A 19,504-nucleotide genomic window follows, 5' to 3' on the forward strand; every position below is an offset into this window, starting at 1 on the left:
TTTCCACCCAGGGGGCATTGTCCTGAGGCCCAGTTGGCCCATCCCAGGGGGCAGCAGGCAAGTTCCAGGCAGAGGACACCTGTCCAGGTCACTCGTGGCTGCAGCCATGCCCAGGATGCCTGCCTGGCCACAGGGGCGCATCCCCAGTGGAAAGAACCGGAGCGGTCCGAAGAAGGGTGAGTGCTCTCTGATGTTGGCCAGACTCAGCTTGTGCAGGAACAAAGGCTCCCTGGCCAGCACCCTGCTGTGGGAACCCCCGTGTGCTGGCCCTGGCTGTGTGTGCACAGCGGGTCATGACAGAGCCGTGGCTGTGTGGGTGAAAGAGACTGTGACACTCGGCGCCTGTGCTTCGGCTGCGAAACAAACCCTTTTCACGGGTCAACTTTTTCCCAGCGGATTTCATGACACACTACTTCAGTTAAGGAATAAAATGTCAAGAAATATTTCCAGGCAGTAATTTTAGTGCCGGTACCTACCTGGCAGTCTTTGGGAAAATAAGTATTACTATTGATAGTGGTAACGATAATAACATATTGCTAAAACCAAAATCAGGAATCGAATTCAATGGTATTTAGATTGTTAGAGGCATAAGCAGAAATCCAAAAACATTAAAAAATTTTTTTGTTCCTATTTACAAGCACTTTCAACCGCAAATCACCGAAGTGGATTGAGGGAAGAGTCTGTCTCTCCCTCATCTCAAGAAGCTACGTTGAAATCCCAAAGTCGTCATTGTTACGGGTTTAGAATTGGGCCAGAGGTGACCAGTTGGCGGGCCTTCCCGCAGTGGGGCCTGTGTGACAGTCACGTCTATGGCACCCAGACCTCATGATGTGGGCTCAGCAGTATGACGGCGATTTGGTGCTGGGATGGTGGGAACCCCTGGCTGATTCAGTTCCTCCGAAGCGGTGTGCTTCTTAACTTTGCACATTTGTGTAGCGACAAAAGATTCTTTGAATGTAACTTACTGTAACCTGCTTGATTCCCCCAAGAAGAAAAAGACATTTTTTTTTTCTAAATAAAGATAGGCGAGAACATCTATAATTTAGCAATTCCCATTTCTTAACATTTTTGCCCCCAATAATCTAAAATTGGAAAGCATGGGTTACGTTCGTTTCAGGCCTTCCTTCTATGAGTGTTTTTGGAGCAACTCTCCTCTCTTCCAGCCGTGAGTCAGGGCATAGGTTTAACCCCCTCTGGTCCTCAGCATCTTCATCCTTAAAGTGGGAGTGGCACCCCCTCACAGGGCACTGCAAACATGACTGGTGACAGTGACTCTGCGGTGGCCTGTGGCGTCTGGCAGCCGTGGCACAAGGAGAAGGGGACCATCAGCAGCATGGCCGAACTCACCATGTCTTTACCCAAGAAGGGGGTTAAGTCAATTCTGAATTCCAGCACTGTTGATCGTTCTCAGAAAATTATTGGGTGAAATCAATTTCCTGAGGTTACTGTTAGCGTTACTGCTTTACTGGAGAAAATTGGGATTGGACTCCCAAGCTGTGAATTCCAGAGGTGTCTTACGTCCCCACACAAACTGCTTCAAAAGAAATCATGTCGCCAGAGCATAGTTTGATCCATATTTTAACATCCCTTCCGTTCCAGGGGCTGAATCTTCTGAAGGACAGGGCTTGTTTGAGGTCGTTCACCGTGCTTGTCATGACTGAGGGACATTTGCAATAAATCGGTTATGGAGAAATGTTATTGCGGTGATTTTTTTAGAGAACTTTATATAGAGAATAGGTTGCTTGCGTGATTCCTCAGTCTGCTTGGCCAGGGAGAACCCAGCGTGGTATTAGTCAGAGAGTGACCCAAAGGTCAGTGCTTTTCAGTGAGCCTCGGGAAGACTTCTGGTAGTGCAGGGGGAGCAGACCATCACCCCCACTGAGTGGGAAAGTCCGTCTACTTCTCTGGCCCTTAGTCCCCTCAGAAGGTCAAATGAGAGGGAGGGACCTTGTCATCAATGAAGCCTCCTCACTTTCAAAATTCAGATTCAGAGAAAGCAGGGGGCTCTGGGGAAATGGGGGCCTGAACCTTTCTCCTCTCCAACCTGCATGCTGGAGCAGTGGCCACAGGTCTCTGTGCATCTGGACCTACCTTGGTGCATCTGGGTCCATGCAGAGCACTGGCTCAGGCTCCTGCATAGGCCACAGGCCCTCGGAGAACAGCACTGGGGTGGGTGCCACAAAGGAGAGTGTCTTGGAGAAAGCCTGGGCCTGCAGAGGGCCGTGGGCCTTCAGTGGGGAAGGTGGCCATTGGTGCATGCAAGGGTGACCTGACGCTCTGGCCTCCGGGGTGCTTTTCATTTGCCCCTGAGGCTGGGAGAGGCTGCCAGCGGGAGCCCGGATGAACTTCATGCTCACTGCTCTCTTGAGGGCCGCTTCACTTTCCGTAAGGCGGGCACCTGCCATCATTTTAGAAAGCAGAGCAGAGCCCGAACATGCTAACCAAGAATAGTAACCATTCCTTCAAAGGGGCCTGGCCGCCAGGGAAAGGAAAATGGTTTGAGCAGAAGGAACTCATGCCCAGAGAAACAGCTGCTGAGGAAGGCTTGGGACCATAAAGAATGACTCGCAGTAACTCAGGGAGCAGTGAGCACCCAGAGGGGAAGTGGGGAGGATAGTGCTGAAAACAGGAACAAATACTATAAAATACCTAGGAGTGAATTGAACAAGAAGGGCTCAAAACCTGCATGAAGAAAACTGCAGTATCTCTTTGAAGGATGTAAGCCAATAGGAGGCTTCCTGTGGCCGTGGGTGGGAGAGTGAGTTCTCCAAGAAGAGGGTTCATGTGTGTTGTGTGGTTCTGCCTGCAAGGTTCTCTTGGAACTGAATAAAATGGCCTTAGAGTTTATAATGCCCCAGTATAGCCAAGACATTTTTAAAAAGATCAAACAGGAGGGACTTTTCATACAGTTAGTGGAACCAGGGCTGCAGCATGAAGTTGACTGTGACTTGCAGGGGTGCAGAGGTGGCAGCAGGAAGCACCCAGTGTCACCCAGAGTGCCAGCCGGGGCCCTGCCACGGGGCTGCCTCCACCCGGGGTTGGGGGCTCCCAGTGGTGGGGCTGATCCAGCACACTGTGCAGTGGATCCCAGTGTCAGAGTGTGGACATGGAGAAAGACATGATAACCCCCAAATACATGATATTAAATGTGAGAATTTTAGAGTGGGTGCTTAAGTTCCGTGGGAAAGGATTATTTAATAAACAGTGTTTATACAGTTGGCTGTCTGGAGGAAACAGCCTTGGACCCTCAGTTTGTACTATATAAAAATGAATATCAGTTCATTTGAACACTTGAATACTATAAAAGAAAAGAATGCTGCACTCCCCAACAAAAAACAAAGAAGTAAACGTCCAGTCTAGGGGCACAGGGGACTTTCTTAGCCAGGCCTAGAAAACTCATACATACTTAACTATAGAAAAATTTAAAACTGTTATATGACAAAAATATACTATAAGTAAACATTAAAAAACATAATTCTTTAGAGAAAAAATATTTTCAAGGTAAAATAAGAAGGATTAATATTTTTAATATAAAAGCTCTCACAAATTAAGTTGTCAAGAAGGAAGCAAACAATACGATAGGAAAAACAGTGGGAAAATAGGCAGTTTATTCCCAGAACAGGTTAAATGGCCTGGGAGTCAGGCAGGAGCAATAAAAAGGTAAGGTGTCCTGTCTGCCTATCAGGTGGCAAGGAGAGAAAACAAAGAAGCACTTACTGTTTGCAGAAACAGGGCGGGCAGGTACTCTTAGGTACCAATGGAGAAGTATGTATTGTTGCAGCCTCTTAGGAAAAATTGTTAAAAACACCAGACCTCTCCCAGCTTTAAGGCATTGCCTGAAAAATGTGAGTCATCCTGCCTGTTTCATGAGAATGTCATACCAACCAGTGAATGTAGAAGAAGTTACATTGAAAATTCTAAAAGTGCCCCCAAAGTGTTTTACATGCTTTACAAATGGGCAGTATTATTATTGGGATAGAGAGTCTGATCCCCGCATCCTGATGTCTGGTGAGCTATTTTGAGACTGTCCCATGAAACTCAGAAAAGATTGCCGTAGAAATGATTTGTCCAAAAACAAAAGTTTTATAACTCACCAAGAGGTTTCTAATTGGTCATGTTCCTTTAGGTGTCATTTTGCTGTCACAAACTAGTACAGCTTCTGGGGAAAATTCCTTTCTTCTGGGTATGCAGTGTGGCATTGCAGTGAATAATTGTGTGGTCCCAGCATAGTCCAGTGGGGGCTGGGAAAGTCAGCATCCAATCTTCATTCTAAAGAAGACAGAGGCCCTGTAATCTGGGGGGAGTACCGCCAGCATGCTCTGATGTTTAGTATGAGATTCCGAATCCATTAGCATGTCTCACCGAAGGAGCAGCTGTTTCAGTTTAGGGTGGAAGGGAGACACATTCTGGACGTTACGCAACAGATTTGGGTCGGGTTCTTGCTGCAGATTTTGCCATTTCTGTTTCAGTGCTGAGTTCTCACCCACATAATTTAAAAAATATGTTGGTTCTGTAAAGGTTACTTAATAACCCACCTTTCTGAATGTCCATCCTGGGTGCTTTGAAGTGGTGGTCCTCCACCTGGAGCGACTTTGCCCCCAGGAGGAACTTGGCTGGTAGGATTTGTGGGGAGGGGCTGCTGCCCCTCTTGGGTGGGGGCTTGGTGCTGCCCAAGTCCCACAGTGCAGATAGCCCTCTGCAAAAAGAACGATCTGGCCCCAGCTGTCAGTGGCGCTGAGGCTGAGAAACCCTGCCTTAAAGCCATTATCTCTCTCATTCTGGGCTTTTCCCTTCTCTGCCTGTTGTGTAATTGCTAGGGACCAGGGTTCTTGGCCTCCTTAATCAATAGAAATTGATCAGAGGCCAGACAAATTCAGGCAAGGCTTTATTGGGACTCCTGCTGCAGCAGGAGGGAGCTAAAACAAGTAAGAGATTCCCTTGTTGGCTCCCTGAGGGGAGGGGCGAGCTGATTCCTTATATGGGGTGAGGGTAGGGGTGTGTCCAGGGGTCGGGCCGGAGGGGTGGTTTAGGGGATCTGCCCACCCCCTTGGTGGTGGTGGGGGGGGCATGCGCAGCACCCTGCTGTTGCTCCCGACCCCCTGTTTTTGTTCCCGGCTCTTCAGAAGTGGCAGTTGGGTTTTTTGGTCTCTTTGTATCTTGTTGTCCAGAATTTGCCCCAACTGTACATACGTGCAGTTGGTTTTAGTTCGTTATAGTTTCTTTGTATTTTGTAGCTAGAGGAGGGGTTTGTCCAGGTGCAGGCATCACAGCACTGCAGCAAAGGGTCCCAGGTCCCAGGCCTGTCTCATAATGAGTGTATATTAAATTTGGGGTAGTTTCAGAGTCTTGATGGGTCTTTTTAAAGTGCTGTGAAAATTGTCCATCTCTGTCTCTCTCTCTTCATCCCCACATACTCCTTCATTTGACCACCATCTGAATAATGAATCCATGAAGGGTTTTCTTATCCCTAAGGCATCAGGCCTTGGCACGATGATTATTCCACGAGATTCTTGGATCTGTTGCTGCCACACTCCCATTTAGGGCTTGCCTCACTGCATCCTGTTTTCTCATTTGTTCTGTTTGCTTAAAAAAGTGTTGAGCAGCTCTCCCCTTCGAGGGCCAAAGGAGTACTTCACTAGGGTGATGCTTGGGAGGCCTGAGTCTAGTCGGTTTGCGTGTTTTGTGAGTTCTCTGGGCTTCTCTTTTTCTTAAAAATGTGTTCTGTGGATCTTTCTAGATACTTTGTGTTTGACCCTACCTCAATCTTGAACCATTTGGAGGAAAGAACATGCATGCAACTGCATGCATCCCGATATTTCTGGCCAACTTTTTTTCTGTTTAGTGAATGAAGCACGACTTTAGTTGGAGCTTGCCTTTCTTATCCAGGGGATGTTTTACCAACAGGAGATGTGATAAACTGACAGGTAGACCTGAAGCAATTTTATGTTTGGAAAGAGCTTTCTCTTTACAGGGATAATTGTTCCATGTCAGAGACGTTGTATGGAATGTTGCTAACCATGCGGTCTTATTTTCTCTATGATTCTACATTCAGCGCTGCCCATACAGGTACCCCATTCACTTAACTGTTCTGAACAATCACACCATCTTTCTAAGTTAAGAAAACAAAATCTCAGCTCTTGCTTTAATTACAAACCACAAATTAAATGTAAAATGTATAATACTTTAAAAACCAGACCTCCCCCAGGGCTTCATGGGCCCCGGAGTCGGACAGATTTGGTCCTCGCTGTGCCCCTTTCTGGGTGTGACTTTGGACAGGTCAGTCTGTCCATCCGTAAGTGAGAATGTAGTGTGAGGACTGTGTGTAAGCATTCTGCATGCTGCCTGCTCCATGTGAGGGCTGCACTTAGTGGGGGGACGTACCTACTGTTCTGTTGCTCTGATTATTAAGATGATGCTGATGTGTGGGCGCTGACGGGGATTTGGTGTCAGCCTCCAGCTGGCGTTGGCTGAAAGCCTTGTCCCAAGCCGTTCAGCATGTGTGAACCTTGTGCAGGTGGCCCACTCCTGGAAAACATTTCCCGGTCTTTCAAGAGACTGAATTCTCTCTTAGCCAGGCAGGAAATGTGCTTGAGTGGAAAACAGGTCTGGAGAGGGAGGAAGAAGGGCGAGGAGTGTTTGGAAAAGTGACCTTTGATCTTAACAGGTGTGCCGTATTCAGGTTTGTGCCACTGAAGGTTGGGGCCCCACAAAAGGAAATAAGAATACAGTGACTGTGAGCACACATTCCATGACTGTTTGTCCAGATGTGATCACTTGGCAGTGGAAAGCATGGCCCCTGGACTCCTGCCCGTGGCGGTGAGCGGGCACCACGAGGCCTTGGGCACATCTTCATCCTGGGCTCCCAGCCCCCACTCTCTGCCCCGCCTGCCTGCCCAGCCACCCCCTCCGGCTTCCCCTCCTCGGCATTCCCTCCCTCGTTGCCTCCGTCCGAGCTCACGCTGTTTCCTTCTAGCCAGCTCTCTCCCTGGTAGTCACCATGACAGTGCCCATGGTCGGCATCCTGTCACCTCCATGCGTGTACCCTGAGTGCCTCTTTATCTATCTTGGTCTTGGAAGCATCTCCCAACCCATACGCCCACCAGCACCTTGGACTCAGAATTGCTCACAACTGGACTCTGTTCCATCCCACAGCACACCCACTTCTGGGTGAGGTCAGTGGCTCCCACATTCCAGCCACCAGGGCTGGAGACCTGGGCACACTGTGCCTGACTCGTCTAATCATTCATGGAGTCCAGTCACATCGATTGTACAGTCGAACTCCCACGCCTGGTCTTCCTTTTCTGTTTCTGTGTCTGAGTCTCCTGATCTCTTTTGCTGTGCCCTGCCTTAGCTCTGGTTTGGGCACTGCCCTTTTAGCCTCTCCCTAAATTCCACTCTTTAGTATAAGTAGTCCCCTTGGGGTGGGTGGGGTATGGGTTAGGCTAAGATTTTTTTCATCCTTCAGGAGCTCAAGTCAGATGCTCCCTCTTCCAGGAGGCACTCCCTGACTGCCTAATCAAAACAAGTGTTCTTCTCAGCCCTGAATTGTACTTAAAACCCAAGTGAGGGAGTTGTACTTTCATCTTTAATGCCTTGTTTTCAAGTGGATTTGCTCAAACCTTAAAAACCCTCCATCTCTTCTTTCTCTTTCTCATTCTTTCCTGCCCATCCAAACCCAAGACACACTCCTTTGTTTGTTGGTCTTGTTGGGGGAGAGACAAGTTTAAGGGAGGGAAAAATCAAGGGAGGTGAGTGAGATGTGCCTTGTTTATCCCTGCACACGCATTACCAGCACCTGAGCAGGGTGTGGGCGTGGTGAATGGTGGAAGGGCTTTGGGGAGTTCCCGTGTGTGGTTGTGAAACTTATATGCAATTGAATTAAAGGGAGCATTTTTGGAACATGAGAAAGTATATGGTAAAATATGGCCACGTAAAGTTGTTAGATAATGTAAGGGCCAGAAAATCAAATGTGTATCCAAGTTATAAGCATTTCAATCTTCTCATTTCCTAAATTACTGAGAAATGGAAGAGGCAAGCATTTCCAACAGCAAGATGCCCTGGGACGCTGGTTCCATGCATGTGACATGGGCATTTCATGGACACATTTAGAACTGTGGGCAGCCTGCCTCCTGGCCACTAAACTGGAATGGTGGTGTCACATTACAAGGGAGGAGTCACCTGCTGTAGGTGGAGTCAAAAATGAGCATGCATCTTCCTCTCCCTCCTTCCTTCAGGCGGGAGGACTCTTACGTTCATGAATCCATAAACCAGGTTGGAGATCAGGGACAGTGACAGCCCAATTCTTGTTGGGAATTGTCCTTGTACAAGGAGGGGCAGTGGGTCACCAGGGATGTTAAATGGTTTCTCAAATTTGGAATCTGTTGTCACCTTAAAAAAATTTTCTTTTGCTGTTTGGGAAAATGGTAATCCAAGAACCTAAATGAAAATTTCTTTGAAAACAGCACATTGAAGATGAAAGTAAAATTCCCTCAATTCTGCAAGTGCCTTTTTTTTTTTGAGGCTCAGAAAAACCAGTGGCAGTGCTTCCCTAGAAAAGAGATGTTTTTGCCTGTGGCCTCCTAAGGGTTCTTTTGAACAGAAGGCATTTTTATCAGGACCCCTCCCCCACTCCCGCCCCCATCTCAGAAGAATCACACTTTTTTCCACCAATGACCCTTGAACTCTTGGATCGACACTCTGGGGCAGACCCCTCAGGACACCTGAGCAGGGTACTCGGTGATGGCTGATTGCAAGGGCAGTTGTCAGTCTTGTGGAGGGTCCATGCTCCACGCTTGTAATATGTATGATGTGGCCCATATTCCAAGACTACACGTTTTCAGGTTTCCCCACATTTTAATATGTTATGCATACCTTCTGTCGGGCTCCCACTTTGTGAGGAGAGGGAAGTGTGTTTGGATTTTAACCAGTCTTGCTCTGCCTTCTTTTCCTATGAGGTAGTCTTTTCTCAGTATGCATATTCTAAAGCTGCGTGGGAGTTCTCCAGTTGCTGTGCCCTGAGAGGACTGAGCTGCCTCTGACTCCTGCTTCTGTGCAGAAGAAGGGAATTGTGTGTATTAGTTTTCTACTGCTGTGTGATGAGTTACTATAAACTCAGCAGCTGGAGACACCTCAGACGTGTACTGTCACAGCTTCCGGGAGCAGGCGTGCAGGCGCGGGTTGGCTGGGAGCTCTGCTCTGGGTGTCACCCGCTGCAGTCCAGGTGTTGGCCTGGCTGTGGTCTTGTCCTCTTCCAGGCTCGTTCAGGTTCTTGGTGGAATTCAGCTCCGGTGCTGGTAGGCCTGGGGCCCCGTGCTTTTGCTGGCTGATGGCCAGGGCCACTCTCGGCTCCTGACCCTGGTCATGAGGCCCTTCCATTGCTCTCTACACTTCAATGTCTGACTTACTGTCTCTGGCTTAGGCCCAGTTTACAGGGCTCCTGTGGCTCCATCAGGCCCACCTGATGATTAGCTCGTAGCCCACTGACTGGTCACCTTCATTACACCTGCAGGAGTGACTCCTCCCACATTCACAGCCCCCACCTTACTTGGGGGCCGGGGGTGGGATGCTGGCAGGGGCCTGCACACCAGGGCTGGGGACCTAGGGGATGTCTCAGAATCCTGCCACCACATGGGGCAGCACCTGTGCTTAGAAAGAATATCTCGGGGGCAAACTACACAGTGCCACTTCCTAAAATGGCTGGAAACAAATGCATGGTGTTGAGGACTGGGTGATTTTATTTTTTCTTTTTTTTTTTTTCTTTTTGTGGTACGCGGGCCTCTCACTGTTGTGGCCTCTCCCGTTGCGGAGCACAGGCTCCGGATGCGCAGGCCCAGCGGCCATGGCTCACGGGCCCAGCCGCTCCGCGGCATATGGGATCCTCCCAGACCGGGGCACGAACCTGTATCCCCTGCATTGGCAGGCGGACTCTTAACCACTGCGCCACCAGGGAGGCCCAGGACTGGGTGATTTTAAACCTTGCATCTCAGGTGGGTCCCCTGGTCCCTGGAGGAGTGCAGGCACCTGCCTGGTGGAAGTTAGAATTCTGGAGTTTGCAGGGAGGCCACAGGTGGCGTACACTCCTGAGACTTTTCCTATGGAGAGGAGGGGTCGTGTGTCCTGTCCACCCTAGCCTGCATCCACCGTGACCTGAGGAAATAGAAGCCGGTCCTAAATTGTTTACCTGCTGCTTCTAAAATCAGTGTTCCTAGGAGGCCAGTGTTGCCGTATGGTGTCAGTGGGACTTACATGTGTTCTCTGCAGTGCTTTTCCTGTGCACAGACACGGGGGCATGTGGGACACAAGCCTGTGGAGGCGTCTCCTGGTGTGATGCCCTCTGTCCCCTGGTCCTCTGCTGCTCTCCCCCTTCCCATCCCTGCAGGCTGGGAGCCGCCCCTTCCGGCTGGAGTCATGGGAATGGAAGGTATTGGGTGCTAGTCTGCTCGGGCTGCTGTGACAGCACCGCAGACTGGGCGGCTTAAACAACAGAAGGTTATTGTCTCACAGTCTGGAAGCAGGATGTCCAAGATCAAGGACTTGACAGGACTGGTGTCTCTGGGGGCCTCTCTCCTTGGCTTGCTGATGGCCGTCTTCTCCCTGTGTCCTCACGTGGTCTTCCTCTGTGCACACACACCCCTGGTGTCTCTCCCTCTCCTTATAAGGATCAGGGCCCCACCCTATGACCTCATTTCGACTCAGTCACCTCTTTAAAGACCTTATGTTCAAATACAGTTGCTGAGAAAAGGAGGGCAACTTATATCTAATATGTATGTTATATGTAATGTATCTATTATATATGTATAGACATACACATGTAATGTGTAATATAGTATATATAAGTTTTACAGTATATGTTACTATATAATGTAGATGATATACATATAATAAAAATAAGAGTAATGCAGGCCAGGCAGGGGCGTTGCAGGGGCGGTGTAGGGTCCACAGTCAGTGCTGGAGCTCCCGCTGGAACAGTCAACCGGACTGTGGGGCTTCAATGAGGAATTTTTGTCTGTCTGTTGAGGTGATGAAGGGGTTCTGTGATGCTCTTCTTCCACAATGACTCCTGAGTCTGGGTTTTAAGGGTCCTGCTGCTGTAGGAGTTCCTGGGAGCTGCAGGGCCTTTCTCTTTCAGGCATCCTGGAGCTGCTCTGCTGCCACTCCCTTTGCTTTCCATGGCTGGGACGGGTCCTCCCACCAGGACGGCCGGTCACCGAGGTCTCCTCATCCACTGCTCTGTGTTTCCAGGGACCTGTGCGGGGGTCTCCTTCGGGCTCAAATGCCTCCATCAAAGTTACTGTTTTCAATACGTGCTCTGCTGGAGTGGGCAAGCTAATGTTTTAAGATTTCAAGGCAGATGGAAACTGATTTTATTTTTGATGAGTTCTGTAAATGGAATGTAGTCAAGATAAACAACCCAGACAGTGTCACGCCCTGCCTCCTCCGGCCAGGTCATCCCCGCCTCCTGCCTGTCCCCAGGGCCAGTGTAGGACCACTGGTCTCCTGGCAGCTGCTGTCACACTGGGGCCCATCCAGCTCACTGTCAGCGTGCACTGCCCACCTCAGTGACCGCACAGCGAATTAGCTTTTGGAAACTTTCTTCTGGAAAGGACAGGGCCTTTCAAATTCCTCTGTGCTTTCTGTGGGAAGCCAACAAAGTGTCCTGATAAGGAAGAAAGACTAAAGAGCTAATGTTGCAATGATAGAAAGTCAAGGTTTGATCTTCAGAAGAGGAAATAGGAACATAGTTAAGTGATGTTTCATTTGTCACTCATCAAGGCTGTTTGTCCACTGGGAAGAAGTCAGACTGTGACAGTGAGTGGGCAGTGCCCTTGGGTCGGGGCTGGGGGACTTGTCACAGCTGGAAAAGGATGCCTCACCTGAACAGCACCCTGGCCTTGCAGGCAGGGTTGGGTCCAGAAGAATACCTTTGTGCTCACATCGAGGGCTTGATTCTATAGCCCCCAGGGGGTGCTATCTAGTGCTTTGGTCTCGCCTTGAATTTATTTTTGAGGACAAAGTTGTATCTAATTTATCTTTGTTGGCCCTATAGTGACCAAACTATGGTGGATCTTGAAACAGAGGAATGCAAGTAAATAGAGGCTTATAGTGGAAGGGGCTATTTCTCTTTTCAGCACCTGGGGCAGCTGATGCTAGGAGCCCCTGGAAGTCTGCCATGGGTTCCCTCAGATCCACAGTGTGGAATAAAATAGAGGTCTGACACTCAGGACTCATCACCCAGCGCTCAGGAGTCAGGTGAGACTCAGACTCGCTGCTGAATTGTTCTCCGGGAGCTCAGGCAAGGAAGTGTGGGGGGCCAGTGAGAAGGTGATGGTGAAAGTGAAGTGTGTTTTAGGGCGTTTTATTTTCCTAACAACATAACTCAGAGGATTTTTTCATGCAGTTTTCTCATGTAGAATGTCATGTTGAGATAAAGTCTTGTTCCTCTGCTTATTTATAAAACTGGACAAAACTGCCTCCAAGGAGCTCTTAAAAATGCCCTTTGTAGGATTAATGAGCCCATTTTTCCATAGTAAACAAAAAATCTAAAGCAGAAATCTACCCGTGTTTTCATTCTACTACCTATTTTTTTTTTTTTTTTTTTTTGCGGTACGCGGGCCTCTCACTCTTGTGGCCTCTCCTGTTGCGGAGCACGGGCTCCGGACGCGCAGGCTCAGTGGCTATGGCTCACGGGCCCAGCTGCTCTGCGGCATGTGGGATCTTCCCGGACCAGGGCACGAACCCGCGTCCCCTGCATCGGCAGGCGGACTCTCAACCACTGCACCACCAGGGAAGCCCCATCCTACTACCTATTAATCAATAGTAACTATCAGGGGTTGAAAGCTGACTGTGGCAGGCACTGTTTTGAGTGATTATCTACTTCATCTTGAGTGACGTGGAGGGAATACATCTGCTGTGATCTCCATCCTGCAGAAGGCACAGAGGTTCTACTAGCTGTCTCTATGAATTTGTCTATTTTTGTCTAATTTGTAGGGACCTCATAAAAGTGAAATCGTACAGTGTTTGTCCTGTTGTGACTGGCTTATTTCACTTAGCATAATGTCCTCTGAGTTCATCCATGTTGTAACATGTGTCAGAATTTCCTTCCTTTTCATGGCTAAGTCATATTCCACTGTATGGATATACGACATTTTGCTTATCCATCTATTGTTGGGCATTTGGGTTGTTTCCACTTTTGGGCTATTGGGAGTAATGCTGTTATGAACATGGGTAGGCAAATATCCATTCGAGTCCCTGCTTTTAATTCTTTGGGGTATTTACCTAGGAGTAGAAAGTGTAACCATTTTAAAGTGGACAGTTCAGTGGCATTTAGTGCGTTTAGTGTTGTGTAACCATCACCACTACCTAGTTCCAGAAGATTTTAATCACCCCAAATGGAAACCTGTACCCAGGAAACAATTTCTCCCCATCCCATCTCCCCTCCCCTCACGCTCTGGCAGCCACGAATCCACCTTCTATTGCCATGGATTTGCCTGTTCCAGATATTTCATATTACTGGAGTTTCACTATATGTGGCCTTTAGGAATCTTCTTTTATTTTTATTTTTTATTTTTTTGCATTACGCGGGCCTCTCACTGCTGTGGCCTCTCCCGTTGCGGAGCACAGGCTGCGGACGCGCAGGCTCAGCGGCCACGGCTCACCGGCCCAGCCGCTCCATGGCATGTGGGATCCTCCCGGACCGGGGCACGAACCCGTGTCCCCTGCATCAGCAGGTGGACTCTCAACCACTGCGCCACCAGGGAAGCCCAGGAATCTTCTTTTAAATGCTTGTTATTATGGAAAATTTCAGCATACCAGAAAGTGGCACGAAGTGTTCAATGAGCTGCATGTGCCCATCACACAGATTTGGCCTCCAGTGATCTCCTCCAGACTTGTTAACGGCTGTCTCTTTACCAGGGAAGAAAAGCAATACGTGAACCGATTCTGGAAAGAAATCCGCGTGGGAGACTTTGTGCGTCTTCGCTGCAACGAGATCATCCCTGCAGACATCCTACTGCTCTATTCGAGTGACCCCGACGGGCTGTGCCACATCGAGACGGCCAACCTGGATGGAGAGACCAACCTGAAACGGCGCCAGGTGGTCCGAGGCTTCTCCGAGCTCGTAAGTGGCCTGGCGTGTCCAGGGTCCCAGGTACCACGTTCCGTGGTGCTTCCCATGCCGGCCCTCCAGGGCTTCGAGCACCTGCATCCCCTCCATCAGGCCAGGCTGATGGATGGATGTGGGACTGAGGGTCTGAGAAGATCCCAGTCCCCCTGAGCGCCTGCGGCTATGGGAAACAGGACCCAGTTTTATGACTCTGATTTCCACTGTACACTTCGTAGATTTGGAGTCCCTTTAAAGTCACTAGGAACACTTGGGACTGGCTGACTGTCAGCATTTACCCAGCTGTTGCTTTCATTCTAGCACAGCAGCGTCAGCAGTAATGACCTGACCCCAGCATGTGGCTCAGGAATTTCTCTCCTCAGGGGTGTTTCTGAGTTCAGTGTCCGGTCTTCTGTGACTGAATTCTGCCTTGGAGGAGCATCGACCACAGCTCAGAAATGCTGGCCTTGTGGGGAGTGAGAAGTAGGAAGGGTCCCACCACCTATACCCACCGATAGCCTTGTGGCCGGAAAGTTCAGACCCTGTCAGGGGTTTCCAACCTCTGTCCCCCTCCAGGTCTGTGCAGAGGATGCAGGGGTGCCAACGCCAGGGCACAGAAAGGAGCATGAGCCCTCGGGGATCAGGAGGTGTCTGGCAGGGCAGTGGGCTAGCCCACACCTTGTTCTCCTGACACTGAGCTGCCTGTCTCTGTCACTCAGGGTCCTTGCCATCAAGGACGGAAGGTTTAAGAAGTGCCTGAGGCAGTGAGCTCCTGAGTTTCAGGAAGGCAGCCACTGCGGGGGTGGGGGGGAGTCTCTTCCTCTGTCACATAATGGGTGTCAGTGTCACACACTGGGGATTTTCTTCTTCTGTCGTTGGCGCCCTCTCGGTGAGCTCTTACAGGAGAACCAGGCCTTAGAATCAGGACTGGGATGGATCTGGAGCAGTTGGCTTGTTTTATAGCCTGGGGGTGTCCCTGGGGCACTGTCGGCATTTGACATAGGGCATTAGTTGTGCAGGATTGTGGGGGGCGGGCATCCCCGCATCCCTCTATGAGTGTCCGTGCCGTTTACCCTTGGTCACTGGGACAGCCGAAGGCACCTCCCGCACGCTTGCAAAGGGCCAGATGGCGTCCCACACCCAGGGGCTACTGGCGGCCTTGGTGGCAGGACTTTCTGAGCCTGACCCTCGCCCACCTCCCGCGGACGGCCCGGACTTCCTCACCAGTGTCTGGATTGTTCTGCCCTCGCTTCTGTCCACCACCAGGATTTCCTCATTTTCATCTCCTTTTGTGCCAAGAATGTTTTTGTGAGCTGCCTCAAATCTTCCTTGGAACGAGGCAAAGCATACATAAACGTTAAAAATAGTATTTTTTTTAAATGGGATGCTCTTCTCCCAGATCTGGAGAGTTGGTGACAGTGCTTGTTTGGGACCCTTGAGGCCCAGCACTGGCACATTCAGTGCATTCCAGCTTCTGCATTGATTGTGCTCCAGGGTTTGGTAATAAATGTGGGCCAACCTTCCCCTGCCGTTTCCCGCCCGGCCACATGTGCATGTGTCCTGAGGTCGCCTCACCCCAAGGCTTCTCCCCCAGGCCTGCCCCAGTCCCCCAGAACCACTGTTCCCAAGCTCTCTCCAGGGCACAGGAGTGGGGACGAGCCCTGAGGTCAGCAGGGATGGGCTTGGATTGGAGGGAGGTGGTGACCGCACAGGCTCTAGCTCCATCCAGGTGGAGTAGCCAGTGTGCGCAGAGGGTGCCTGTAACATAAACGGATGCATCTGTGTATCTAATGGGCGAAACTTCAGATGCTGTGGAAAATCTGGTGAAACTGCAGAACCTGAGAGCAGAGTGGATCCGTTTGGGTGGCGGGTGGGGCAAAGCCACGGGGGTGCATCTCCTTGGTCAGCTCTCGGGAACAACTTTCTTGTTTCCTGTCTTCTAATTTGTTCAGCTGCTGAACCCAGTAATATCTAAAAGCCTCCTCTACCCACTTTTCTCACTGGTGCTTTGTATAAACGTGCTGTTTGTAAGATGGATGTTGAAATTCCAGGATCGCTACAGACACATCCTATTATCCTACTGCGTAGGGCCCGTGCATGCCTGAGGAGGTCAATGGAGCTGAGCCGTAACTTAGTCAAAATGGCCAAAATTAAGAACCAAAACCATTTTGATTAAAAAAAAGTTTCTTTATCAGCACCCAAATTCTTCAATATGTGTGCACACTCTAGTCCCTCTTATTGGTATGTTTTTTCACTTTCTGTTTTCTTCTCCCTCTTTCCCTAACATCCAAAGGCATTTTTCTGGTACCTGAATTCTTGTTCATACATTATTATTCTGAAATGTATGAACTGCCCCATGGAAAATAAAGATAGGAAGTCTCTGGCTTTTAAAAGCCTGACAATTGGAAAACCAAGGTTTGGCTGTAACATTACAATGCCAGTAACATTTCAGTTCTATGTATTGAAGTGGGGTTTTCACGGGTGGAGTCAGCTGGCGTCTCAGGCAGGTGAAGAGCAGATTCCTGTCCAATGCACAGTAACACAGTGCCATGTTGACGAGGGCTCAGTTGGAAGTGCAGGCCCCTAGGAAAACTTAAATTAGGGGTGATTTGCAAAACTAAGGTGAAGAATATGAGAGGACTTTGACATTCATGCAGGGGCTGGGTGTATCTGTCAGGGTCCAGTGCGGAGGCAGAAACCACAGCTGATTCGGTCAGGGCAAGTTTGATGTAGAGAACCCCTCATGGGGGATTGCACAGTAAAAGTGAAGGGACTCCCCAGAATGCAGAAGAGCTGATAGAGGGAACAGCCAGTGGTCCTGGTGGTAAGATAGCACCCAGGGAAGAGGCCCCCAAGCCTGAGTCTTGTTTTCATGGCCGAGGGCATAGCTGTCCCTCATGGGATGGCAGAAAAGTTACTGAGGGGCGGGCTGTACCAGTGGGTCAGCCCTCACAGGTGCAGGGGAGCCATCCACTGGGAGGTGCTGGGCCTGGGAGCTTGCGAGATGCTGGGACAGGTGCTGCTGGAGCCGGGTGCTGGGGATGCCACCCTCTGTGTGGGGCTCCCACTGCTGCCGTGGACGAAGGCCAGGTGGCGGCTCTCTGGACAGCAGCCCCATGGGTCCCAGGCCTGTATATGCGAGGTGTTCAGGAAGGCATGCAGAGAGCAGCAGCCTGGGCTGGGGTCCGAGGCTGAGCCTCAGGGATCTGGTTTCCCTGAGCTGAGAGCTGGGGAGAGCTTGTGCAGGCTGGGTCCTGGAGAACAAATCCACTGACCCTCCACCTGAAGGCCAGCTTCTCCCTCCAGCAGCCTTGGCTGACAAGACAAGAATGTGGCTCCTCTTCCCACCCTCTCCAATTTCCAAAGTCATTTATGAAGTGCCTGTTTGCTTGGGAAAGGATGCTAAGAAAGAGGGAAGTGGTTCACATGCTGTAGGGTCTGGTCATTTAAGGCAGTGGGACCAACACCTAGAGGACCCAGGCCTGCTCACCAGCAGACACTTGACACTGAGCAACAAGAAGAATCCCATTAGGGGATTGGGCTTGGAAAGTGGCCTTCCGAGAGGCCTAGGGAGGCTCCAAGAAAGAAGGCTTAAATCGTATTCTGAAGGCTAGGATGGGAGGGTTTGGGTGCTGGGTAGGTGTTTCAGGCAATGATACAGGTCAGGTGATGTCTCAGAGGTGGAAACAGGATTGTATATAAAGAAGAGAGTTAGACAAATTGTACAGAATTGAGGGGCTGGAAGCACAGCGAGGTGGGGATGCATGGCTTGCCCAGACCCCTGAGTCCAAGGGGACAAGGCCCCCAGACACCTTCGGCCACCCAGCCATCTTGCCTCTGGAGAAGGAAACGTAGATACTGGCACTTCAAAATAAACATTTGATTTAAAAGTTGGGGTCATGGGAGTTCCCTGGCGGTCCAGTGGTTAGGAGTCCGTGCTCTCACTGCCAGGAGCCTGGGTCCAGTCCCTGGTTGGGGAACTGAGATCCTGCAAGCCACACAGCGTGGCCAAAAAAAAAAAAAAAAAAAGTTGGGGTGAAATTGGCATTATCCAAGAAATAAGAGGGACCCCAAGGCTGAACACGAGCTGTCACAATAACAACTCACATTTGTTCAGGCTTCCTGGGGGCCAGGCATTATCATGTCTCTCCCATTCATAGTGGTTCAAACATTTTTTTTTATTTTTATGCAATTTACTTTTACTGAAAATATCTGTTGCAGACATCTTTCCTGTCAGCACGTATATATCTACCACGTTCTTTTTTTTTTTAATTTTTTTTATTAGTTTCTGCTTTATAACAAAGTGAATCAGTCATACATATACATCCGTTCCCACATCCCTTCCCTCATGCATCTCCCTCCCTCCCACCCTCTCCATCCCACCCCTCCAGGCGGTCACAAAGCACCTGAGCTGATCTCCCCGTGCTCTGCGGCTGCTTCCCACTATCTATCTACCTTACGTTGGTTCAAACATTTTTAAATCATATTTTTAAATATAAATTGTGAGGTAATGATGATCATACCCTTTTATAGATGACAAACAGGGAAGTCAGGAGATTCTGCCAAGGCCCCCCTCCCCCACCCGTCAAATCAGCGGAGAGCCCGAAGCTTCCGGGTCTGGCAGCTCCTGGGTTCGCAGGATGGGGGTTCTCCAGCGCCCCGTCTTTCCTGTTCATTGGGCATCTGTGTTGCTTCATCCCACGCGTTCATTCAGACCTGCAGCCCTGCCCGTGCAGCTGCATGTGTTCAGCCTCTATACGGGGAGAAGTTTCTAGCTCATCTGTAACATTCGCGCAGTCATTTCTGCAGACTGAGGAGGTCCTTAGGCTGATAATTTTACATAAAGATCTTTTTTTTACAGAGACTCACTTCTGTGATTTTTCATTCTTTTAACAAATATTTATTGAGCACCTACTATGTTTGTTTCTTTTTTTTCCTGCGGTACGCGGGCCTCTCACCGTTGAGGCCTCTCCCGTTGCGGAGCACAGGCTCCGGACGCGCAGGCTCAGTGGCCATGGCTCACGGGCCCAGCCGCTCCGCAGCATGCGGGATCCTCCCGGACCGGGGCACGAACCCACGTCCCCTGCATCGGCAGGCGGACTCTCAACCACTGCGCCACCAGGGAAGCCCGCACCTACTATGTTTTAAATGCCATTCTAGGCACCCATCAAAACAGGTAAACGTCTTTCCCCTCATGGTGTTGTGTGACGTGTGAATAGGTAAATCGGTCAGAGGTAGACTAGGGATACTGCTGAGGATAAAGCAGAAGCAGGGGCCCTAAGCGTCAGGTGGTGTTGGAGTTTCAGAGGGGGTGGGGCCCTGAGGCCATGTAAGCCACGTCGGTGTCAGGGAGGGGCCGTCTAGGAGGGGACTTAACGTGTGGGTTAATTTCCTGGGAAAAAATGT

At 49.9% G+C, this 19,504-nt stretch overlaps 1 protein-coding gene across 1 annotated transcript in view; it reads left to right on the forward strand.

Annotated features, from left to right (window-relative positions):
* ATP10A (ATPase phospholipid transporting 10A (putative)) overlaps positions 1-19,504 on the forward strand; it is a 177,350-nt gene that overhangs the window by 60,409 nt on the left and 97,437 nt on the right. The window contains 1 exon segment of the mRNA XM_060096925.1: positions 13,912-14,116. Coding sequence (XP_059952908.1) covers positions 13,912-14,116 — 205 coding nt within the window.

Source organism: Mesoplodon densirostris, chromosome 4, assembly GCF_025265405.1.
Source record: "Mesoplodon densirostris isolate mMesDen1 chromosome 4, mMesDen1 primary haplotype, whole genome shotgun sequence".
Lineage (NCBI taxonomy): Eukaryota > Metazoa > Chordata > Mammalia > Artiodactyla > Ziphiidae > Mesoplodon > Mesoplodon densirostris.